This window comes from Sinocyclocheilus rhinocerous, unplaced genomic scaffold (genome assembly GCF_001515625.1).
Source record: "Sinocyclocheilus rhinocerous isolate Xijiao unplaced genomic scaffold, SAMN03320098_v1.1 scaffold1215, whole genome shotgun sequence".
Lineage (NCBI taxonomy): Eukaryota > Metazoa > Chordata > Actinopteri > Cypriniformes > Cyprinidae > Sinocyclocheilus > Sinocyclocheilus rhinocerous.
In genome coordinates this window covers 178,567-206,073 of record NW_015628913.1, presented here as the reverse complement: position 1 = coordinate 206,073, position 27,507 = coordinate 178,567, and the positions used below count along the sequence as shown (strand labels likewise).

Sequence of the window (27,507 nt, the reverse complement as noted above, 5' to 3'; positions counted from 1 at the left end):
CCCAAAATCTTGGATAATTTTGATGTAGCAATGCATTGTGAGCATTGTCTATGAGAGATACATTCGCTTTAGATTTTGGACAAAGCATTTGAATCTCTTACAGCTTTTTGAGTGTCTTAAAATATCCAATGGTGATTTTGGGGATCACTGATATTGTAAATATCATTGGCATGTTTGTGGTCGTTGCCCTTTTCTTTTCTTAGTTTTCTTTCTTGAATCAACAAAACAATATTAATCATGACTGAATGAGTGTCATCAATGCACATTTATGAGTGTGAAATGCATTGAGGTTGATGGGTGACACAAAGTGACTGAGTTCAGTGTTCACATGACTGTAAAGGCTTGTCAAACTCATGGGAATAACAGTGTCCTCCCTTTGTTTGGTGTGTGAAACTTATCCATCATCAGGATAATGACTTGCATACAGATTGGAGATCTGTTTTACTGACAAAATGCTGGCATGACAAAACATTTAGTTAAAAACTACCTCAAAGAAATTGTGTTGAAATATTTTGTCCGTATAAATGATCTGTATGTTATCTGAATGCAGATAACACAGTGACAGCTTTCACTAAAATTGTTTGGATATACAACCACTTGATAAGAAACAAGTTTTTCTTAGTGTTTGCAGACTGTGAGATATCTCTTTCTCTATTGTTCTGTGTGGAGGTACTTGGTAAGTTTATTGTAGACGATTATACGATTCCCTCGCTGCGTTTACTCCTCCACACCACTAGAGCAGTCATGAGTAGCGTCACCAGAATGGGCACCACGATAAAAGGCCCCAAGATCCGATTGGGTGGATCGTGAAGCAGACGTCCAGTCATTGAGCAGTCATGGAAGTAGTGCCTGTGCACCTGGATGAAGAATTCGTCCACCATTCGGTTGGGCCAGAAACAGTTCATCTTCAGAGCCACCAGGAACGTGCAGTTGGTCAGTTCCCCATAGGACCTTTAGGAGAGCAAACAGGAGAGTAATGTCAGCTGCTTGCATAAGATGGCATTATACATTTTTAAAGCTGAACTCCCGTTTTTAAAGGAGTCAGGAAAACAAGAAAATGATTTAAATGTGAAGAGTGTGAATTTTTTCTTTTCTTTTTGATATTGAAATACATTCTCCTGGCCTCTAGGAGGTAGGAGATGTGCAGAGCCAACTGCAGGAAAGCTGCTCGTAGGTTTATTTCCCAAAGAGTGTAAATAGTGTGGCACTTTTAAAACATGATGTTCAACATGCCAATATTTAGCTCACTGCAGCGGCCACTAGATGAGACAAACTGCACAACTGCGAAATAATTAAACCAATTGTTGTGCAAAATTATTCACTGTTTCTGAATCGCTAGTCAAATCAGCAACAAAAACTCCTTTACAAACCTTTTACAAACCAATCGCCAATGTTTTCTTGAAAGTGTAATTATTAAATGCAATCTTCCATTAAATATTAGTGTTACAATATTATGCAATACCATTAAACATTAAGTGCTTGTATAATATGTTCTTTTGTTAATTTATAGGTTTTGTTGTGTGTTTGGCTAATCTGGCTAATAAGAGACTGATATGCCTCCTTTTATTGTACAATTGTTCAATTAAAAATGTCTACATTATAAAACTGATCCGTGATCAGGTAAAAAAAACAAAAAAACATATATACAGTACGTTGGTTGATGGATTCACTAAGATTGTTCCCTATTGGCAGACCTTTGAACTTTTGAAACGTTTCGACGGCTATGAAGTGACAAAGCGACTTTGGCAGTTTGGCAACATTGGTTCAAATCAAAATAATGTAAAGGTTTCAAAGCTTCACAAAGCAATGTTTTTAAACACCCATCACTAATGGCCATTACTGAAATGATTTGCCATTATTTTCTTGTTATATTTTTTTATTCTATTTTCAATTTGCCATGATTACTAAAGGGCACCTTTTATTGGTAGAATTGTTTTATTGCAGTACAATATCAGGTTGATATTATTTTATGCTTGTCTTTATTTGCACATGTGGCAATGAGGTCATCCAAAAATCTTACAGTGATATTTGGATTAGGTTACTGCTTTTTAATAATTAGTCATTTGTACCGCAATTCATTTTCGAAGAAACCCTCTTATCTCTTCAAACAAAACCTATCTGAAACCCTCATTTTTGCGATTTCGTTTGGTGCCACCCTGCAGTGATGCAGAAATTACACAATTCATATCAATTTTATGTGCTGAAATATAAAAACACAATGAAATAATCATGTCAATACCTGCAAGATTTCAAGACGGTACTTTAGAAACCATGAAAAAACAAAACAAAGCATCATATTGTGGAGTACACATGTGCTAACTATTTGCTGAGGTTCACTTGAATCTCTCTTGTGCTGTTAGTAATCATACATAAAATGCACGTCTGCATATTTGTGTATGAGCGCGCTTGATAACTGCCTTAATTAAGCTGAAATGATTCTCTCAGTGACCCTTAAGGAGCCCTTCTGGAATGAGATCGCCCCAATAATGATGATGATGGTGATGAAGATGATGTCCTCTCCAGTGAAGGAGCTCAAGGAGAGACTGTTGTTCAGATGAGCTCTTAATAGGCCCCTGTGTGAGTGTTAGACCCCGATCCCCCTCCCATGAGCCATCTATTTATAAGCCCAGTCAGCCTAGCGTGGGATGCCTGGCATAACCAGCGCAGACTTTTAATCAAGAGTTTTCTTCCGGGCCTGTTTTGGGGGCTGGAGCAGACCAAACGCCCCCTCCCCTCACATTTCACCCTGAGGGATAAAGATGGCTCGCAGGCTGGTAGCTCAGAGCAAAAAGCACGTCTCATCTTCCCAAAGAGGCATGTGTGACACATATGAGTGTCTAGGTCACCCCTGTGTGCACAGCCAGGCTATAGAGGCTAAGGGTGCTTGGTAAAGGAAATGGGAATGATTTAAAGAAGCCAGTGGAGAATGACTGGAACTACTGAAAATTCATGAGATGGGTTTAAAGAATTGGCTTGGAAACGGTAATTAATTTATATTTATATAAATTAATATTTAATTATTTTTGTTACGGTAATGCATCGGTGTGCCTGGGTACCAGTCGTAAAGACAGTTGTGGTAGACATTCAGTAATGGTGGTGGGAGTGAGTCCGTTTAACTGGAATTAAAGTTCAGGAGAAGCTCCAGGTTGTGTTAAACCCAGTCTGTTAATGGACTGACCCTGAGCTCACACCCCTGACCGGCTCTGTCTGCCTGTGTATTTATAGCATTCACAATAAAGACTAAAATAGACAGACAACCATTCCACTATATCTCCACAATGCAGAGTTAAATAGCATGCTAATAATGGAAAGTAGCACTGTATTTATTTGTCTCATTTGATTTGTATTGTTTGCTAAGACAATCAGCTTTATTATTACTGCTAACACTTTAGTGAACAAACCTCTAAATGTATTCAACTTTGACACATAACTTGTAAAATGTCACTGTTTTTGGTACCATCTGCTGAAATGTTGGTATTGAGACAGCCAAAGCACAACACATAGAGAAATATAAGAATACACAGGCATCTATAATATATTGTGGCCTCATTTGAAGCCACAGAGGAGCACATTTGTAAAGGGCAAAAGATGGATCCATACAAACGGTATAAATGGCAACGTCCCATAGTGACATTTCATAAGGCCACTAAAGAGGTCGCCACCATGAACATGAGCAAATCAGAAGTCTAATAATATCATATCCTCTCCAGGTGGATTGCAGTGTATGTTATAAAGCTGTGCACATAAGGTTGTGCCATCCACCTCTACATCAGTCATCATGTTTTCTTTAATCTGTAATTACTTTAAACACTATGCCATTGTAACCCCATAATAAATTCATGTAACTTGAAAGTCATTTCGGTTGCGAGACCAGCTGCCTAATTCATTAGAAGCACATCAAACCAGGATGAGATGTGCTCAGCTCGCGGAAAAATTAGCTTTTGGTTTCTGGTCCACTGAGGAGAGAAACGAGCATTTCAACAAGTTTCTGTGTTTATATATCCAACTGCACAGAGTGATGAAGAAGAGATGTCAAATGTATCGTCACCAGCTTGAACAGAAACAGCTGTGGCAATATTCAGCCTGTAGCATCAGTTCGAGAGGAAGTAATTTAGTGAAAGAGTTCAATTTGGATGTTTAATCATAAGGAGCCCTGGGAGCTTCATTTTTGCTCTGTCAAAACCTATTATCATGCAATTAGCAAGTGAATACAGATAAGATGAAGCAGTTCTGGTTAAGATGCAATGACTGCAGATGTGAGACAACACATGATGTCTTTGTACTGAGGCCATCAATTACTCTGTCGCTCCAAACCCGTATGACTTTCTTGTGTGGAATACAAAAGATGTTGAGGCAGAATAGCATCTTAAATTTAGGTCTGGTTCCTCACACAATCTATCTTCAAAAGACCACAAGATCTACTTTTATGGTGCTACATTTTTTGCATAATTAGGACAAAATTGCAGCTTGAATTGTTGGTTGTGGGGGGGAATGGCATCACAGGAGGGACAGTCGCTAATTGTGTAAACATAAATATAAACAATTTTCACAAAATAAATATTGAAGTGTTTATTTCACTCTTTGTTTACATAGTTTTATTATTTTTTTAATGGATTTTTGTAGATTAAGGATCTGGCACAAAGTTAAAACTAGAATAACTACACAAACAAATACAATTCAATGATGAAGGTATGGTAAAAAGTTTATCTACTGGCAAGAAAGCTTTTCTCAAATAATTTATCATATTTAGTTCAATTATCATTTACATTATTTTATTATCAGGTTTAATTAATTTTTTTATTTAAGGGGGAAATCTTTGGCAGCACTATAAGGATCAAGTGGAAGAAACTGCCCAAATGTCTTGTTTTGCACATGGAGAAACTAATGTGATCTAAAACTTGGTAACACTTTATTTTACAGTGTCCTTGTCATGCATGTTACATACTATAGCAATAACTGTAAATTATGCATAATTACATGCAACGATCCCTAATCCTCCTAACCCTATAGTAGGTACATACTGTTAATATTACTCAGTTCTTAAATATATAATTACACTGTAACAAGGACACCTTAAAATAAGTGTAACCATAATATACTGAGTTTAATATAAACCTCAGGAAGTCTTTCAGTCATAATGGGTGACTGCTGGTGTGTTTCTCCTTTGACCGTGTGGTGGGAAAGTCTCCCTGGAGCTCTTAGTCTTGTAAAATGGTAGATTGAATTTCAAAATGGTTTAACGCCACTAAATATAACTAGTCAGGGACAAACATCAACACACAGAGACCATGACTATGGCTAACTGTCACTGCTCAGGCTGTGGGACATGAGTTTCTTGCCATTATAACCAATCACAGAACAGAGATCACAGCGGTGGTCAAAGTCTGCAGTACATTGTGACAGATTCACAATGTCACCTTTTGTTAAAATAATACAGTGCACCAATAATTTTCTTACTCAGTAATTTTGTCTAGTAAACAAAAATTTAACAAGGTTTAAACTTGAAATATATATATATAATGTAATTATTTCATGAAATAAATTAGGTAGCCTAAATATAGTTACAATTTAAAACTGCCAGTGGGGTAGAAAAATAAACTTGGAGGGAGAACAAGTAGTTCCCATTGACTTCCATTGTATTGACAAATAATTCAATGGAAGTAAATGGGAAACAGAACTGTTTGGTTACCAACATTCTCCAAAAAATACCTTCTTTTGTATTCCAGAGAAGAAAGAAATATATACAGGCTTGAACATGAGTGTGAGTAAATAATGACAGAATGTTCATTTGTGTAAACCCTTTGCCGTTTTGTTTGAAGCCTTGTTTTAAGGATGTTTACATATTTGAACTGGAAAACAATAAAATGATTATTACTGTTTTATTGATTTATTTTGCTGTTTAATGCCTCTTTTATGGTTATGTATTTTTATTGTTCTACAGAAACAGCACATTCAAGTGAGGACAGTTTGTAGCAAAACCCATTTACTGGCAGAACACCCTTTAAAACATGTTGAACATGTGTCTCTACTGCAGTTATGAAAGCTGTTGATCTCTGTCCCTTGGATACTAAAGGGGATGTGAATTGTCAAAACATACTACAAGGTGACACCCTCTCGTCAGCTCTTTCTCTCTCTCTCTCTCTCTCTCTCTCTCTCAAAGTCATTAAGTGTCATCAAGGCTGACAGAGGGGTTAAATACTTTCAAGTGTGGTCACATTCCACAGAGCTACTGGAAACTATCCCACAAGCACCTGGACTATAATGTGAATTGTGCGTGCTCGGGGAACAGATGGACCTCTGGATCAGAACCTAAAGCCTGTGACTACATGGAGAGCAGCAGCAGCAGGAATCTGGCTTCAAAACAAGTTAAGCTTTATCGACAGTATGATTTGTCAGTTCCCACAAAGGTACCAAAAATATTTTATGCAGATGGGGGACACATTTTTGTGTTGAATTTACTACATCTTGATAGCAGTATGAAGCTATATAGTGATACTTCCATACAGAAATCCTAAAACTTCCAAATGCAGACATTGCAGTTTTATGTTTCTCCATACCACTGCATTCAGTTCCTACTTTTTAACTCCAGGACAGTTTGTGAACCAGCAATTCTACAGTTCAGTATTTCCTTGCCAACCTCAATCACTCTGCTTTCTCTTCTCGCCTTTAGTTTCTTTCTCACTTTTCAAGTGATCACATGAGCTGGACGTCCTCATCAGGGACAGGACAACAGGTCACAGAGGGCCCAAAGAGTCAGAACTGCTCAAACACCAGATGGTGTACCCGGAAATGATGGGTACAATGAGTGAGGACACCTGAGCTGGAGTTACAGGACCTCAGATGTATTACTGGCTTGAAGAGGATCATATTTGTTATGGAATAGGGGGCCCTAATATTTTCTGGCCTGAAAACATGACCATTATGTGTCTGGATTAATAACAGCTTTAGTCACAAGAAGTTTCTGGAAGCATTCCTCTTACATTTTAATTAGGAAAATTAGCAGCTATAACATAATTCAGTTCAAATATAAACAAAGAACATTTATTAGCAGACTAATTATGCTTTTTGAACACACACATAGGTTTGACATTTGGTCTTTCTTTTTGAGCGTAACCCTTGAGTTTGAAAAATCCAGATTACATACATCAAACCCTCATAAAATGGCAATGAAGTATGAAGCCTAAATTAAATCTGATTACATAACAGCAGGCAAATTTGCAAGATTCAGACCAGACATGTGCTGGTCAAATTTTAGCTTAAATTGATGAAGTGATGCTTTCTAAATGCCTTTCCGCTGTTCAGGAGAACATGAACTGTTATGTAACCATTAGCAGATTATCCAAGTCCTGAAGCACATAAAGGCATTACTTTCTTTACAATCCAGAACAACAAGGTTTTCATTCAGTTACTTATCTGTTGTTAGAAATGAAAATATAACAATATTGCTGTCCAAATATCAACTTTTTTTCCCCTAGTTACTGTACACTGTCATTGTATGGGGACAAAAAGTCTGCAAAACATCTGTTGTGTGCCACGGAAGAAGGAAAATTAGGCTTGGAACAAAATGAGGGGATGAATTTTCATTTTGTTTGGTGAACTATTCCATTAAAATAATGTCCTACAATAACTGAAGAACTGAGTTCATGTCTCCACTTTGATTTAATGTTTGTAATTTATTAAACCTGCTGGGATCTGTTTTGTGCTTGTTAAATTAGTAGCAAAACACTTAACATCTGTTCCTTAATCAGTTTTTTTCAGAAAAGTGGAAATTATGTTTTAGACAAACACCTGCCTATAATCCTAGCTCTGCCGTGTCAATTTGTATATATTTTACAAGTTTGTTTCACCTCCAGGCTGTGCTTTAAGAGGAGTTTAATGAGCATACCGGCACTCACAGGAATGACACCTGGAAGGGCAAAAGGGTTGGTTTGTACATTGCCGGTTCCCTCTGAAGCAGTTAAATGCTCCATTGCCCAGGTGAGACAATTTGCTGAAGTAAGAGTGCTGGCTTCCTCTGACGGTTTGTATATAACCTTAATTACCTGCAGTCGACTGCCCTCAGTTCTCGATAAGTTTTACCTCGCCACTTCTGAGGCTCATTGGAGGCCACTTGCTGTTCTACCGTGTTTCTCAGACCGCATCCTAGACCTGTGACTGTCTCTAGATGGTGCTTTGTGCATAATTGAGCAATGGAGTTGGATGACCTCACGGAGGGAGCCGAGAGGCAATACATACTTTAATGAGTGCTGTTTCACAGGTGTGTGGGGCACTTGATCCTGCTTCCAGATCTGAGAACACAATGAGATCCCTAGAGCTATGAAAGACCAACGTTTGAGCAAAACTGCTCTCCTCTAGGAAGGCTGATAAATCGTGCCTGGAGTCTAACTTGATTGTTAAAAAATATTGCACTGAATCATGAAAGTAATATCGTTCACTTTCTGTCTGTTAACAGATTTATAGCATGCATTTTCAATTGATTTAAAACAATGTGGCATCAATCATTATTAATGTACTCTATATATTAAATAAAGCCAGCTAAAACTCCTCTGTGCTTGTTATTGAGGTTTACTTGCATCGAGATCCTTTAGAATTGAAGACAGAAAAGCATTGTTAGCCAAGATGTTAAGGCTTTGTTTTTGTTTGGTGGGCTGAAGCACTTATAATGTAAAAAAAGCATGAAATAAAATACCAGAGATCAAGGTCATCACTGTTTATTACCAACCATTGTACACAGTTAGCACAATCTATGACTCACTGTTTAAAGGGAATCAGCTTTGAATATAGTTGACATATTCAGTCAAGCAGGCGATATGAATAATCATTTTGTGTCATAAATAACGGCTCAGTTTAACAACACCAGCAGGAATCAATCATCATCCTGAACACAATCGTTTTTTGTTTGCAACCTTAGGGCAACATTCTGAGATTTTGATCTGACTAACAACAACCGCACCAGCAATTTTGTTAATGAACACCGAGAGCATTTTGCTAAGATAATCATTCCACCTGAGAGAAGCAAAAATCTGGGTTACAGTGAAGAACTTCCAATGGAAGTGAATGTAAAGTTAAAATAGTCAATAGACAAACAATATGTGTTAGATTTTTGTGTGAAAAATCATATATAACCTTTTCTGTGTCAAGTTACATCTAATTTTAGAACTATGTCGCCATGGCAATGTCGCAATGACAATGAAATGCCTTAAACACTAAAATGCCTGGAAAAATGTTTTATAAAAAATTATTTAAACAGCCTTACCCCTCAAATAATACACATATTTTAACAAAATAATTAATGCAAGTGCTTTTATAAAATTATAAGCTTCAAATGTCTTGTGCTTTTAAATCCTTCAGTAACTGGCCCCCATTCACTTCCATTATAAGTGCCTCATCGTAACGTTTTTTTTTAAAATAATAATAATTTAAAAAATTGAGAACAGTTATGTAAATGTCATCATTTAATCATCTTCATGTCGTTCCAAACCTGTATGGCTTTCTTCTGTGAAGCACACATATATCTGAAAAACACACACACACACAGACACAGACACACAGACAGACACACACACACACATTTTCAAAATATATTTTATGTTCCACAGAGGAACGGCAGTCATACCGATTTGGAACAACGTGAGGGTTGCTAAAGGATGGAAAATGTTTCAATTTTGAGTGTACTATCACTTTAAGTACTATGATTTCTAGTACCGTAAAACACATTTAGCATTTTGCACCTTGTCACGAGCTACAATAGATACGAGTTGTAGGGGGCAGGGGACAAAAAGTGCCTGGATTGCTGATGACAGGGACTGGCAGACCTTGCTGGCCCCGATCCGACAGTTTAGACATCCAGTGTCACTTTTCTCGACTGTCTCTTTCTCGAATGTTGCACTGGAGTCCAACGACTTCTGTTTAATGTCAGAGTGGCAGAGTTTCTTAGGGTCAGTTGTCAAGGGCACAAAAGTAAAGACAAGACAGTTCTTCTTATTAACATGGAAATGTGAAAGTTCTTCCATATCATGTGTTTTCTGGGGCACCACGAATAACCTCCTCCATTATGTCACAGAGACAGCTGGGCATATTGAGGCATTCCCAGGAACGGTGAATGCCTGGAGCTGTGCCACACGGCCCACTAAATCCCTCTGAAGTATGTGATAATATGGGAAACCCTGTCATCTCTCTGACTGAGAAACTCTGCTCTTCACTGACCTTGTCATGAAGTGTTCAAATAAACATGCAGGCGTGTCAGCTGCCAGGTAGGACTGCACTGAACAAAAGTTGACGAATGAGTGCTTAACCAAACAATGTGTGCGATATGAAAAGTGTAGGGGAAGTTTCAGGTCAGTAAGATTTTTCAATGTGTCTTTTAATGTTTATTTAATCAAAAATACAGTAAAAACTGTAATATTGTGAAATAACTGTTTTCTGTTTTAATACATTTTAAAATGTAATTCAATCCTGTGATGACATTTCTTATTATCACAATTGAAAACAGCTGTGCTGCTTAATATTTCTGTGGAAACCGTGACACATTTTTCATGATTCTTTGATAAATACAAAGTTATAAAATATAGACGTTCTGCACTGTGGCTCTAGGATCGCTATCACTCTATTCCGTTTCCTCTCCAACCACGCAGGAGAGAAAATGACAATGAACATACTTTGATACAAATTAATGTCCTTGGAGCATGTGTCAGCTAATCAGAATCAAGAATTACCGATGATATAATGAAGTCTACAAGTGGCATGTTTATCACTCACTCAACTGTGTCCTCCCAGCTGCACCACTGGCGCTGATCGAGAACCTCCATGTCCAGCTTGAACTTGGCCAGGCAGAACTCCTCAATGGCATTTCCATAGTGACTGCTGCATGCTGCCGTTAGCACAGACAGATTCACTGCAAGAGACAAAGAATTGAAGGTGAGGAAGGAAAAACATCTAAATTATACTTCTGTACCCCACAGATCACGGTTTCCTTTCTAAAAGGAACCACATCTCTTTTAATATCTCATTTTCCCCATAGGAATAATAAGGCGACTGGTTAACTGGGATTGGTTTTTAACCACATCCCTAGAATATGATGAGTTGTTGACTGTATCAGTCACTTGTGTTACATGATCTATATAACCACAGAATCGGCAAAAAGCAGTACTTGCAATAAGATACTAAACATACTGTACAATACATACTGTTAAGGGTTAGATTAAGTGCCACAATAGAATGTTTGTAATGATTATAATGTGTTAAAAGTGTTGAGAATGGGAAAATTCCATTGCCATTTTGGTGTTTACACACACACACACAGACACAGACACACAGACAGACACACACACACACATTTTCAAAATATATTTTATGTTCCACAGAGGAACGGCAGTCATACCGATTTGGAACAACGTGAGGGTTGCTAAAGGATGGAAAATGTTTCAATTTTGAGTGTACTATCACTTTAAGTACTATGATTTCTAGTACCGTAAAACACATTTAGCATTTTGCACCTTGTCACGAGCTACAATAGATACGAGTTGTAGGGGGCAGGGGACAAAAAGTGCCTGGATTGCTGATGACAGGGACTGGCAGACCTTGCTGGCCCCGATCCGACAGTTTAGACATCCAGTGTCACTTTTCTCGACTGTCTCTTTCTCGAATGTTGCACTGGAGTCCAACGACTTCTGTTTAATGTCAGAGTGGCAGAGTTTCTTAGGGTCAGTTGTCAAGGGCACAAAAGTAAAGACAAGACAGTTCTTCTTATTAACATGGAAATGTGAAAGTTCTTCCATATCATGTGTTTTCTGGGGCACCACGAATAACCTCCTCCATTATGTCACAGAGACAGCTGGGCATATTGAGGCATTCCCAGGAACGGTGAATGCCTGGAGCTGTGCCACACGGCCCACTAAATCCCTCTGAAGTATGTGATAATATGGGAAACCCTGTCATCTCTCTGACTGAGAAACTCTGCTCTTCACTGACCTTGTCATGAAGTGTTCAAATAAACATGCAGGCGTGTCAGCTGCCAGGTAGGACTGCACTGAACAAAAGTTGACGAATGAGTGCTTAACCAAACAATGTGTGCGATATGAAAAGTGTAGGGGAAGTTTCAGGTCAGTAAGATTTTTCAATGTGTCTTTTAATGTTTATTTAATCAAAAATACAGTAAAAACTGTAATATTGTGAAATAACTGTTTTCTGTTTTAATACATTTTAAAATGTAATTCAATCCTGTGATGACATTTCTTATTATCACAATTGAAAACAGCTGTGCTGCTTAATATTTCTGTGGAAACCGTGACACATTTTTCATGATTCTTTGATAAATACAAAGTTATAAAATATAGACGTTCTGCACTGTGGCTCTAGGATCGCTATCACTCTATTCCGTTTCCTCTCCAACCACGCAGGAGAGAAAATGACAATGAACATACTTTGATACAAATTAATGTCCTTGGAGCATGTGTCAGCTAATCAGAATCAAGAATTACCGATGATATAATGAAGTCTACAAGTGGCATGTTTATCACTCACTCAACTGTGTCCTCCCAGCTGCACCACTGGCGCTGATCGAGAACCTCCATGTCCAGCTTGAACTTGGCCAGGCAGAACTCCTCAATGGCATTTCCATAGTGACTGCTGCATGCTGCCGTTAGCACAGACAGATTCACTGCAAGAGACAAAGAATTGAAGGTGAGGAAGGAAAAACATCTAAATTATACTTCTGTACCCCACAGATCACGGTTTCCTTTCTAAAAGGAACCACATCTCTTTTAATATCTCATTTTCCCCATAGGAATAATAAGGCGACTGGTTAACTGGGATTGGTTTTTAACCACATCCCTAGAATATGATGAGTTGTTGACTGTATCAGTCACTTGTGTTACATGATCTATATAACCACAGAATCGGCAAAAAGCAGTACTTGCAATAAGATACTAAACATACTGTACAATACATACTGTTAAGGGTTAGATTAAGTGCCACAATAGAATGTTTGTAATGATTATAATGTGTTAAAAGTGTTGAGAATGGGAAAATTCCATTGCCATTTTGGTGTTTCAATAATAACACTGTTCACAGACACTTTCCTCAAACCTTTCTCATTAATCATAGTTCATTATGGTTAATGGAATGTTCCAGGTTCATTCAGACAATGTGGCCTGTTGCTGATATCACAGAAATTTATTTAGACTCACCCCGCAGTTTGTAAAAGACATACATCAAGCTTAACTTGATTGAACCTGAGGCATTTCTTTAAAATTGAACAACAGCCAGCAATCCTGCTGTGATTAGTCAATTTAATTTAATTTAAAACTAAACTCTCCAACAAAGCCAGTAACAGATTAAACATTCCAGATGCTAGCAAAGGTCTGAATAGAATGTAAAAGAAAAAAAAAAAATCTTGAGAGGAGAAACAATGATGAGTCATTTCATTAACTCTGATATAATGGTATTAATGTGCAGCTCTTGGAAAAAAACAATTGCCTTTTGAACAGAGCAGCCATTGTCTGAGTGTCATTTTCTTTCATATCTGCTGCTTGCTTTCCCTCCTATTGTTTTATTCTTCTATAGAGATCTACAGTAGCAGTGTAGCTCTCGCTCCCAGTGCCGTAAAGAAAGGTGGCTGATCAGTATGAGAGACCGGTTCGCGGTCAGAGCCGCAGTGACGGCACTCCCCTCGGCTCATTGTTAGTCAACAACAGCTCTATCACATCAATTATGTGACAGGTGAGACTCCCTCAAGAAAAACAAAGAGAGAAAGAAACATGTTTGTGTGAGGTCCCCCCCAAAAAAAGGAATGTCTACAAGTTTCCTAGCAGACTTTCTATTATAATCCTGAAGGATCCTAACGGGAATTCACTGGATAAACTGAATCCGATTTTTGGCTTCTTATAGGATAGTGTATTTGTGTTTTGCATCAAATAAAAAACTTGGTCTTTTAAGAACACAGTTCCCAGTAGGGTTGGTTCCAAATTATGATACCAAAGAGAATCCTCTTGGACACATTCCTTTTGGATTTTTTGTCTGAGATCACCCAGGTTGCAACTTAAAAAAAAATTGTATTAGTGACAAAAAATACCAGGCAAGAAATCTTTATTGGAAAGACGTGCTAAAAACACTCAGGGATTAAGCCATACAGGAAATGAGTGGAAATGCAAATGAATGTAACATCACAACATCAAACCATATTTTCAAATAAAAATAAACTTGGCACCGGGGAGATGAAACTACAAAATGCATAAGAGAGCATAAATTCATCAAAAGCACTAGACATCGCATAGTATCTGAGATATATACGGGAATATGTTTCTGCTTTATTTCATATACATAAATAGCTCTGGATATCAACCATACGTAAATTCTCCAATGATTAGAGCTATCAGTCTGAAATGGAATAGAGCAGACTATAAAGACTTCTGCACAATCTAATGCAACACAACAATCAGATATTCCTGGAAAGACCTGAAATCAACTGCTGCAGGCACAGAACTGTAATATGAGAATCGTGTTGTAAACTGTTAAGAATGTGGGCATTTACCAGTCTGATGATACAGTAAACATAAAGCTACACTAACTTCAGAGCGTCTTAGATATAAGTAACTAGCTGGATTTCATGATATTAATCTTGATTTTGAATCAAGCATATCACTTATTTCAGAAAGGGTCCGATTATCATTGTTACAATTCAAATTACATCATGCAATGTTTTATTTACTTGTCATAGCCTGTTTATACTTGCATTTGCCTCTTGGCAGGTGTTAACGTTTCTAAAATAAGCTACTGAGTAAAATTACAATCACACAATATTTCTCTCTCTGTTTTTGCTTGTGTGCCAGTGGTTACTCTTCAGCATGCCAAGAGATTCATGTTTTTGCACATTGGAGCTGCAGTCAGTAACATTCAGAAGAGATAAAATGTTCATTTATGTGATAAGATTTTGAATACGAGCCCCTAAATCTCAGAATATTGGACAGTAACTTATAACTTCACAGTGAAGGACAATAACTTCACTCTTGGGAAGACAAGAAGAAATAAAAATCCATTCAACTGTTCCAATTCCTTATCTTGAATTAATTCACTCTTCATTCCCACAACGCAAATGTAAAAAAAATAAATTTAAATAAACATTTAAAATAACTATATAAATACAAAACAAGTAAATAAAAAAGCGAATGGTTATGTGGTAAGGAACAGAAAACTGGATGTGCAAAACAGTAAAATTCCCAACCGAGTCTAGAGAACACAACATCAAGCATGTCACATTTATATATGACCTTTGATGCAATATTCTCGATATGAAAGGGACCTTTCAACTAGAATACTTAATTAGTTTCTGTATGTGTAAACATTACTGTTCTTAGTGACATTCACAGTGTCTCTGTGTGTGTGTGTGTGTGTGTGCACTCAAGTGTGCACTCAAGATATCACATCTGCAATATGCTGGCAATCTGGATGATATCCAGGATACTTTAGAGACAGTTAGTCAGTAATATGTCACTCTATTAACTGTGATGTGCAAATGCGAATGCAAAAAAGGTACAAAGCGAGAATTAAAATGATACAGTATAAACTAATCATGGCGTTACACGTGTGATTTCACATTATAAGCACCATGGTACCCTCTGACAACACGGCCTAAACAACTTTGCACCCAAAGCGATTCTATTTCATAAGCGATTCTAGCAGGCGTAAGCTTTTCTATATATTGCCCTGTAGATAGATGAAAGGAAAAATGAATAATACAGTGGAAAACTGTTCCAGTTTTGCCTCCCAATACAGGCAAAAGTGGCATGTTTGCTTAAGCAAAGTGAGCTTTTAACCAAGACTGCACTTGCGGTATCGGGGACAGGGCGCAGTACTGTGTTCTTTTTGCATGTTTGCTTCCTGAGGAGCTGAACTCGTTAAAACAGATAGCCTATTAGGAAAGACAGCCTGCCATTCATTATAAATGGCGGGAAGAGAACAAATCACTGCAACTTTGTGGATTTTGTGCATGCAGTGGCCCCAAATACTATTTGGACACTTTAGTCACACTTAAAAATGTATGAATGTCATAGCATTAGATAACAAAAAGAAGTGGCATTAGAAAAGAAATTATGCTAAAGCTCAAAACAAACTTTTCCCAGACATTTTTGCAATTACTTTTAGTAGGAGGATGCTGGGCCACACAGATCATGGGATCCATCTGTTCTGGGTGCTGTTAAGTGTTAAACTTTCAAACAAGTGTTTTCAGAACCACTTCAATTTGTCACAAACCACTTACAGTATATGTACACACAGAATAGCAATTCAATGTGTAATTGCACTGAATATTAACTTATTGACCTTGAATATTTAATTTGGTAGTTTGGTTAAAAAGGATTTTTATCAATACGTTTCAGTACTTAAGGAAATAAGTATATTTATAGTTAATGTTTCACTCGACTTTTTTCACTGAACTGAACTGTTGCAGTGCATTCTGGGGTTACCTTATCCTTAAAGCATACATGTGATGCTGCCTTAGAATTCACCCAAAGCATGATCTCTATAGAAGGCAGCATTAAGTTATTTTTGTGTCATGATGCTGTCAATGCTGTGCATGGTTGCAGAATAACATAATGCAGGCCTTCTAAAGTCCAGGTTATAATTATAAAATATTACACTAGAATATTACAATAAAACACAGTAACTTCTAGCTAACATATTACAGAAAGTTTATGTTATGCTGATACATGACCTTATTTTTCTCTCTTCAAACACTAAGATTCTTTTGATCTCTTGCATAATGCACAGAACGATCATTCTAAGATGCCTTTTGAAAAGGAGGAGAACTAAACGAGAGCTTTGTGAGTTTCCTCCTTGATCATCTCTGGAACTTTGACTGATTTGACTGGCATAATCACCTTTTTAGTGAGGAGTCTTTATGCAGCTTTATGATGCGCTGCTGACTGTTAAAGGGATAGTTCACCCAAAAATGAACATTCTGTCACTCATTCTCCCTAATGGTGTTTCAAACCTGTTTAACATGATTTCTTTCATGCAACACAAAAGGGCAAGTCCATAGGATTCATGTGCAGTTTTATTTTAGTATTTAGTGTTTTAGTATTTATATGAATATTATTATATTATTTATACTTTATTTTAGTAATTGTTCATGTTTTGAATTAGGTTTTATTTTATATTTTCAGGTTTCATTTTAGTTTAGGTTTTTAGTGATTTTGTTATGTGCTCTCTTTCTTTTTTCTAGTTTTTTGCTTATTAACATTTCTATTTAGCTTAATTTTTATTTTAGTCATTTTAGTACTTCAACTTAAAATTTGAAATATTGCCTTGACAACTGAAAATTATTTTTAGTGTTTAATCTAATGTTTATACTTTATTTCAATTTTGTTTTAATGTTAACAGAATGTTTTAGTTTAGGTAACAGTAACAACATAATAATGCTCTATATTCCAAGTTTTGCATGAAGAACAGACTGAAATTTCCTTGAAGATACTTTATGGATGCAGAAGTCTTGGCACAGAAGTATGGACCGCATTTATGGTCACTGTATGGTGCTTCCAAGTATATTTATAGTTAATGTTTCACTCGACTTTTTTCACTGAACTGAACTGTTGCAGTGCATTCTGGGGTTACCTTATCCTTAAAGCATACATGTGATGCTGCCTTAGAATTCACCCAAAGCATGATCTCTATAGAAGGCAGCATTAAGTTATTTTTGTGTCATGATGCTGTCAATGCTGTGCATGGTTGCAGAATAACATAATGCAGGCCTTCTAAAGTCCAGGTTATAATTATAAAATATTACACTAGAATATTACAATAAAACACAGTAACTTCTAGCTAACATATTACAGAAAGTTTATGTTATGCTGATACATGACCTTATTTTTCTCTCTTCAAACACTAAGATTCTTTTGATCTCTTGCATAATGCACAGAACGATCATTCTAAGATGCCTTTTGAAAAGGAGGAGAACTAAACGAGAGCTTTGTGAGTTTCCTCCTTGATCATCTCTGGAACTTTGACTGATTTGACTGGCATAATCACCTTTTTAGTGAGGAGTCTTTATGCAGCTTTATGATGCGCTGCTGACTGTTAAAGGGATAGTTCACCCAAAAATGAACATTCTGTCACTCATTCTCCCTAATGGTGTTTCAAACCTGTTTAACATGATTTCTTTCATGCAACACAAAAGGGCAAGTCCATAGGATTCATGTGCAGTTTTATTTTAGTATTTAGTGTTTTAGTATTTATATGAATATTATTATATTATTTATACTTTATTTTAGTAATTGTTCATGTTTTGAATTAGGTTTTATTTTATATTTTCAGGTTTCATTTTAGTTTAGGTTTTTAGTGATTTTGTTATGTGCTCTCTTTCTTTTTTCTAGTTTTTTGCTTATTAACATTTCTATTTAGCTTAATTTTTATTTTAGTCATTTTAGTACTTCAACTTAAAATTTGAAATATTGCCTTGACAACTGAAAATAATTTTTAGTGTTTAATCTAATGTTTATACTTTATTTCAATTTTGTTTTAATGTTAACAATGTTTTAGTTTAGGTAACAGTAACAACATAATAATGCTATATATTCCAAGTTTTGCATGAAGAACAGACTGAAATTTCCTTGAAGATACTTTATGGATGCAGAAGTCTTGGCACAGAAGTATGGAACGCATTTATGGTCACTGTATGGTGCTTCCATCATGTATTTTGTCCCTGTAGCAGCATGACAACCCGTGGTTACTAAATGCTTTCACTGTATAGAAAAGATCAGCCTTAGAATGATCAGCCTAGGGACTGCCCTTTAGGTCCATTGAATTAATACTGCTCAAAAGCACCTAACAGGAGACATTAACTATTTCTAGTCCAGCTGTAGTTTCAGAACTGTGTCCTTCTCCCTCCTCTGTGTCATCATATCTGTTATGTTTAACTAAACATGAAATAACTCAGCGTCTCTCTGCATTCAGTTCTGTGTTTGTATAGCTGATACCCTATTAAGTATGTCTCTTTTTCCAAACATTGACTATCGAAATGTGTGAATATGTTACTGGTAATTTGAAACAATGACACACGTTGTGACAATTCAAGAGGCCACAAAATGATCCTAATTCAACACTGGGATAAAATTGCACAGCACAAATGCTGTCAATAAAAGTTTTATTGAAGCCATAAGATTCCTTTAAACGTATTGTTGTGTTAAACTGATCACAGCTTCAAGCACTTGAGATGGCAGTTGGCAATTACTGCTGACAGATGCATTATACTGAAATTGCTCATTTCCTGAAATTCTTTACTTCAGTGTGCTTTTTGTGCGACTGTCAAGCTGTCATGTTCTCTTAAGGTGTAACGGCCACATAATTGGTCAAATTAATGCCTGCCACAGCGAGCATCTCATGTTAGTAAATGGATGCAGACAGATGCTGAGATTGACAGATAAAGCAGGGATGTACAGTAACTCAAGAGCCAGACACATATACACAGTGAACAACAGTTGGACAGTTTAGACTGGTATGAGCTGAGAAAATACATTTGGAGGGATCATGACAGTCAAATGATCAAGACTATGGCATTTCTGTTACAAAAATATTCCAGTAAAAATGACTAATTCTATACAAAAAAGGTATGTTTTGGTTTCCAAATAAGCACAAAATAAATGTGTTATGGCTCAGCAAAATGTCATCTGTGCATTTTGTTTTCAGTGATTTAGGCTGGCAGCTGTATCAATGGTTTGGGCATGTCTGACTGGAGTCCAGAGCACTGTTGTGAGAGAGGTGTCATTTGTAGATGTGTCTCTAAGAGCACTGGAAGCCTGGAAGCTGCAGGTCACCTCAGACTGTTTACTAGCACGGACCAGTCAGCCGTGAACTCAGAGCTACCTTTCAGCAACAGTAAAATCCATTACAAAAATAAAATCCTGCTGTATTTGAAATAGAAATTTAGAATAGCAAAATCATTTTTCATGTGTTGGTCTGTATGTAATGTAAACATTTAGTACTTATTAATAAAATTATTTTTTTCAGACTGAATGGGAAAACAAAATGACTAGTAGGGTAGTAACATTTTAGGTTTTACAGATTGAACTTCATTTACAGTTTAAAAAAAAAAGTATATTTCATTAACTGATATAACGTTAATACACCAACCTACTGTAGTACCAAACACATGAAAGTCATGTTGAATCTAAGCTCACAAGTAGCTTCCAAAAACTGTAAATTTAGCAATATTATACTGTAAAATTATATGAAATGCCCTGTAGATTTATTAGTTTTTCACTGTACTTACTGTTAACTATTTAACAGGATTTTTGCCTTTTTTTTCTACCATTACTCAGGATTAGACATTTATCATAACGATCACAATCATTTTTTATAGTGCGGACTAGCTGATACTATTTTTTTGATAAAACAAAAAAGTAATAATTTTAAATAAATACTACAAAATGAATTTAGTCATCACAACATTTTAATGTACAGCATGAAAAATAGAATTTTATTTTGAGAACATTTTGATTACACCTTTAACTTAGACCTTTTAACTTAGACTTAGACTAAACAATTAAAATCCTTTTTTTTTTTTTTGTAACACTGACGTATTCTGTGACTGTCCAAGCCTGATCTTATGCTAAATTTAAGTGTACAGAGATGCTGCTATCCCAGCATGGACAAAAACAGCCTGTGGGTACTCCAGAAAAGCATGATAACATTTGCATTAATACCAGAAGAGAAGCATTAGCCTGCAATATGCTGCAGGGAAAACATGGTGACAGTCATATAACTGTACCGGCAGCCATATCACCCTGTAGCCCAAGACTGTTTGCCCACTGAAGCTAAGCAGGGCTGAGCGCGCACTATGGCTGCCGTCGCATCATCCAGGTGGATGCTGCACACTGGTGGTGGATGAGGAGATACCCCCTGACAATGTAAAGCGCTTTGAGCGCCTAGAAAAGCGCTATATAAATGTAATGAATTATTATTATTATTATATAAAGCACACTCCCAGTCAAGAAGCAACCCATACAAAACATTCTGTAGTGTTGTGAGTGAACTACACCAACCGCCTGATCAAGTACTGGCTGCCATTTATGGAAGCAAGCACTGTGCCGGTACAAATTGCCACTTGCTTTGCTCATCCTTTCATTGTGTAACATGGTTTAACTATTGATAAAGCAAATGCCACCATTTACTCTACTTATCACACACACATGCACAACATCCATCATGGCATTCCAAAATAATCGACATGGCACAGGCCCTTTGTGATGAAGCAATTACCGGGGCCATGAATGTCAGCATATCTGGCTGTACAGGTGATGGATCACTCATGGCCATTACACCAATGGCTGGATCCCATTAAAGAGGGTCATTTGCTGCGGGTCACCGTGACTCACTGCTGTAAGAGTTAATCGACACCTTGCACTGCAATCAGTTGTAGACAGCAATTGAAATGCACTTTATATCAAGCGCCAGCATTCAACTGTGAAAGTGAAAATAATTTGTGTTTTTTGCATTAGAATATATATAAAAATCTGTGTTAAAACACAATTAAGCCTTTGGAAACTTATAACAAAACTTAATTAGCTTGAGCTGTTACGCATGAATACATTTAGTCCATGCATGTGTTAAAGTTGCAAATATCGCCAAGTCAAAAGAGCTCTCACAAAAGCTATAGTGAATAAATTGTTTTATTATATTAGAAAGTCTATGGCTACAAGAAGATTTTCAAAACACTAAAAGTTCCTAGAGACACAACTGGTAGCCTTATGAGTTTAAAATGTGTTGTACCAGAAAAACCTTAAAGAAAAAAAAAATCATCAAGGAGAATAAAATGTTTGATCAAAGCAACTGAGAAGACCCCTCAATTTACTGCCAAAGACTTAGAAGACGGCCTGATGAAAGGAGGAAAAAACATTTAAATACAGAGTACAAGAACACCACTAGAAGACCGCTCTTGATCAAGAAGAACATAAAAGGCTGACTTCTATGCTAAAATTTATTTGGATAGACCTGTGGAGTTCTGGAAGAATGTTTTATGGAGTGATGTGACCAAAAGGTTCCAGTTGGGTCACATGGATCAGTGGTATGTCTGGTCCAAAAAAGGGAAGGCTTATGAGCAGTTAAACATGGAGGTGGACCAGTCTTGTTATGAGGGTGCTTTGCTGTTTCAAGAAGTGGAAATCTTGACTGTATGAAGGACATTGTGAACTTTGTGAAGTGTCAGGCCATTTTAGCAAAGATCGTGATGCCAAATCTACTGAAGCTTGGTTCAGGGATCGGTCGTAGAATTTAAATGTAAATTTACTAATGAAAACCAAAGTTTATCAGTTATCTGCAAGCTTTTTGAGTGAGGAATGGGCCAAGATTTTAGTTAAGAATAAAAGATTCTCTACAAAATTGTAACTGTATATACAGAGTCGAGCCATCCAATAACTCTGATGTCAAAAAAAACAAACAGCTTTATAGCTGTACAGAAGCAAGGTGAAGGTCTGTTCTTCTGCAAATTACTAATGATTTTCTTTTAATGAGTATTTAGCATGTAAATGCTGTAATTATAATTTGTAACAAAAAATAAATAAATCTATTGTACTTTTCAATTAGTTAGACACTAAAAAATTATTTGTAATATCTTTAGCAGGGTCACCCAATGAGAAGCTGAACTTTCCTTGATCTATGAAAAGACCATGATCGTGAAAAAATGTTTTTGGAGCAAATAACCTATAGAACCTTAGAAAAAAATAACATATATAGAAGGATACGACTGCTTTATAGGAAGAATTAAAATAGCTAAAATCAACCACAGTAACACTGTCTGAATCTAAAGGGAAATAAAATTAAGTGTTATTTTGCAACTCGACGGCAAGTAGTTGCGGTTGAGATGCCAATGCCACTCGGGGGCCGAGAGAGATCTTGCTTCCTGAGCTCCTGCTGTCAGAGAGGTCTTAAAAACACTGCATGGGGTCTGGCGCTGCTTTAACTGTCTCTTTAGACAATCACACCAAGGACCCCAGAATGATACTTCAGATCATATAATGTCACATTCAGTGCCATGTTGTCTGTCCTTTGCATGATAAGGCCTGCTGAGCCTTAATCTCAAGCCTGCCAGTGAGTAGATGAATCAATGCACCTCTTATTTTCCTTTAAAACTAATTTATACCACAGCGACGCAACGCAGTTTATAGGGTGACTCGATCTGCATAATGAATAATCAGCTAATGCAGGGAGGACTTCAAACCCATCCAGCAGCGCTGCAGAGAGCTGCACATTCCAGCATGTTGATTCCCTGCTGACATCACACGACAGGTTAGACATCAAATATTAACTGTATTTTTCAGTGCTACACCTGTTTCTTAAAGCATTAAACAAAGTGACACTGTTATTCTGGAGCTAGACATATACTAAATGCGTCTCAAGGGCCGGGGCTGGCGCACAAATTGCCTGTTTTTATTTATATGATCAGCGGCCAAGAGCTAAGACTCAATGCCCATGCCACCCTGTTTAAAAGAAAACTCTCTGCTGCTTCTCCAAGCCGGAGATTAAAATTAGATTTTTACTGAAGCCTCCTGCTTTTCAGAGTTTTTCCCAGACAAAAGACTCCAGTAAACTCGAATGTGTGTCCTATAACGTTTCTTTGTCAAAATACCCAAGTCATCTTTACCTCTATTTTTATCCGACCTTTATTTGGTATTTTATAAAAATGTATTAAAAAATAACAATTGAGATAATTTCATTAAGTTTTGCTATTACACTGTATGTTTAACTGTGCTTTTGTATTCAAATCTTCAACACTGTATTCCGAATGCAGGCCAAATAGGTCATGCATCACACTTTTCCACAAAATATGATTGTTGATGGAGGTCATGCAGTCATGAATCGAACATGATGCAAAAGGGTCATCTGAGTATATGAACAGCATACAGAGCAACTTTTCTTTCAGCTTTAATACAAAATATCATTGCTTACATGTCTAACTAAAAAGATTTTAAGACAATGACAGAGGAAACCAAATTCATTCCGCTTTGTTTAAGTTATTGAGATACCTTCTGATTATGCTACGTCTAGACTGTCAGCTCTAATCAGAAATATGGATACATTTGTTGTGTTCAGCTCCAGCAGCCATTCTGCACAATCAAGCATGCTTAGTTTGGTCCAGCAGCCCTCTGGATGTAATTCCAAAGGCTCCATTGGTAAAACAAATTCCATAATCATTTACCATTAAATTCTTTACACACAATGCTCACTAATGTTCTTGGATTGAAGACCTAGTAAACTGAATAATTTCAAGGGTAGAACTGCTTAAGGCAGTACATTGAGAATGAAATACAAAGCGGTCCTGACAAGCGCAAAGAAATAGAGCAGCCATATATTCATCTTCACTTGTTACGGCTGTCCAGATCTCCCCGCCCACTGCCATCAGGTTATTCACCTCAATCAGAGAAATGCACCGTGTTAATCTGCATTTAGAGAACTGTATAGGACACATCCTTGTGCTCCCCTTCATCCTTCTAAAGTGTCTTTTACTGTATTTAGTGTTTTATCTGTGGTAGACTTTCAATTGTCAGATTGTCAGAGCAATGAGGGAAAGGACGGAGGGAAAGAAAAAGAAGGGGAAAGGACGGAGGGAAAGAAAAAGAAGGGGAAAGGAGAATTTAAAAAGCAAAAAAAAAGGAAACTACAACCAGGTAAGAAATGGGAAAATATGGAAAAGGAAAGGAAAATGTAAAGGAAGACAACAAGTAAAGGGCAAAGGAAGTGAAAAGGAAAGGAGAAATTAAAAAGGAAAGGAAAGGTTGCTATTGCGTTAACAAACCTCAGAGTGCGATAGAGTTACCGTACTATCAAAGGTGTGGGTCACTAAACTGGATGTGTTATTAGTCATGAAATAGCTTTAGGCTTTAGCATCCATTATAGGGCCCTTTGCAGCAACGGTGAAATTGCAACACATACTTGCATTGTTGGAATAGGCTACATATTGCATTATGATGTATTCTAAAAGCTTGCATCTAATTTTTTATTTGCATACATTCGTAGAGAAGGTAGCAGGCTTTATTTCAGAGATCAGTTAACATACATTCCTCCTGAATTCACTTCATTGCTTCCTGACGCTGTTTTAAAACCAGAAGATTCCCCTGCTAAATCTACATATTTTAGAGAACACTCACTACAGCAGGCTTAACTGGAGCAGCAATGAATCTTGGTGGGATAGAGCACAATTCTGGTCTGGAACACAATGAAAGCTTTGTTCGGTTTTGAAAAGTGTGCTTGACATTTATTTCTCGGCTCGCAACAACAGCGTGAAGCCACTGTTTTCTCTGTGCCAGCAGTTAACAGTCATGATGCCATCAATATCCTGGGACCTGTCAGACTCCCCTGGTGCATCTGCAGGACAAGATGGACACAGCCATCTATAAAGAAAGTAGGGTGGGAGCCATCTAAAAAGGGAAGGGAAGGGAAGGGAAAGGGAAAGGGAATTTGCATACATTCGTAGAGAAGGTAGCAGGCTTTATTTCAGAGATCAGTTAACATACATTCCTCCTGAATTCACTTCATTGCTTCCTGACGCTGTTTTAAAGAAAGAAGATTCCCCTGCTAAATCTACATATTTTAGAGAACACTCACTACAGCAGGCTTAACTGGAGCAGAAGTGTTTTACATGAGCTTCATTCTCTTGTGTGGATGCATCAGCATCCACTCTTTCCCTCTGCTGTCAGAGAGACAGATACACGTTTGTCACTGTCACAAACCAGGAAGAGTCATATGTGTGCATTACTCGACTGAGAGTCAGGTCAGTTCACAAGAATAGCTCATATTTGCATTACAATTCTTTATAGACATTCTTCCTAAGAAAGCATGCCATGAATCTTCGTAGAGTAAATATAGCAATCCCAATTGAATGGTGACAGGAAATCAAGGCAAGGAGAGAGGAGCTTGTTAGTCATGCTCAGCGAGCTTGTTAAGGTAAGTGTGAAATGAATTATTTCTAACAGAAGGAGGTTGCCATGCATTATTAATTAGAAAATTTGATAATTGACCCATACGTGGGTGGGCTTGTCACTTATGAATTTTTTTCACTTTCAGCAAAATTTCCAATCTTTGTGTATAAAAAAAAACAGACTAAGTGGGATAAGAGCATTTGTATTATACATACAAATATTACATGTTTTTCTCCAAAAAACATTACAGTTCAGGATATTAAGATCAAATTATTTCACAACTTCTAGCTATACTTGCATTGTTGTCCCACTATGTGGGGTAAGTTGTCACATCACATGGTACCTGCCATCAAATAGCATATTTTATAGCAGCATTTTCAGAAAAATTTTAAAACAGTTAAACATTTATGAAAATGAAATATAAAAGGTAGAGTTAATTAAAGATAATGGGGTCATTTCCCAATCATCTCTATGGCCGAATTTACCTGAATTCACCCTAACATACAAAAATATTAAACTCGTTTTGGCTAGCAAATATTATAATCAATCAACTGTATAAATGTAATATTTTAAACTCTTTGTGTTTTGTATTTGTTTGAAACCAACATACCAAACCACTGCTAAAATACACTGGACTTCTGACTCAAAACCTTACAGTTACTGAGATGTGACAGAAAGTGAGATAGTGATAACTAGTCCCCGTCTCCCATAAACCACTACCAAACCTATCAAACAGATAAACAAACTAAATTACTGGGTAGTTCGGTTCTGATTTGTTCTAGCTTTCTTGGGTGTTTTACAGTCAGTGTGAAATTTCAGAAACAAACATAATAGGTTGAAATGCAGACATAAACAGGACAAACCAGTTCAACTTACCAACTAGCAAGAAGAAAAGCGCGTGTCTCCACGACACTGATGCCATGACGTGTCAATCTGAGTCAAAGCAACAGAAGTTTGTGGATAGTCGATTAAACGGCACTATTCTCTCGACACATCTGCGCTTTCGGCAGGTAAATTTGCAGAGAGTTTCATTCAGCGCTGAATCTCCGCTGAAGACGCAGAAGAGAGAATTCCTCCGTTCCTCTTAGTCACCATGCCCTGTCTTTTATAAAGTACTGCTTTAGTGCCGAATAAAGCTCAAAAGAACAACTGAAATGGGTCTCGGATCAGCTGAAGCGTGCGCGCTCAATAGTTGTCTGAAGTCGCTCGTGGACAGTCGGGCTGTGCGCTCCAGCGCGTCAGGCGCACAACTAAAAGATGTGAGCTGTGCTTGTGGCAACAGTAAAAACGAAGCCACCTCCCTCACGGCTCATCAACTTATGCTGGCTAATAATAAACATGAACATAATTAATTAGAATAGTGAGGGAACCACTGTTACTTACACTGTGCAGTTCACACTAGGGAAAAATGAAGGATAAAACATTAACGACAATATGAACAAGAGCTTCATGCTCATTTCCAAATGTACTACTACGTAAGTACGCACAACTTTTATATGTATTATTTAATAAATACCCAGACTGCTATTATCCAATGCCGAAAATGAGAGAAACTTGCCTAGTAACTTCCGATGGATTGACGCAAATGTTCACGTCCAGATAA

General features: G+C 37.1%; 1 protein-coding gene across 1 annotated transcript; it reads right to left on the bottom strand.

Moving 5' to 3' along the window:
• Positions 1 to 27,193, bottom strand: LOC107738500 (receptor activity-modifying protein 1-like). Its single transcript, XM_016550254.1, has 3 exons — positions 26,781 to 27,193; positions 12,523 to 12,658; positions 1 to 951 (listed from the first exon to the last, which is right to left on the bottom strand). Exons 1-3 carry the CDS (start codon positions 26,824 to 26,826, stop codon positions 696 to 698), a joined length of 438 nt encoding a protein of 145 aa, XP_016405740.1. The 5' UTR covers positions 26,827 to 27,193; the 3' UTR covers positions 1 to 695.
• Between the last annotated feature and the right edge of the window lie 314 nt (positions 27,194 to 27,507).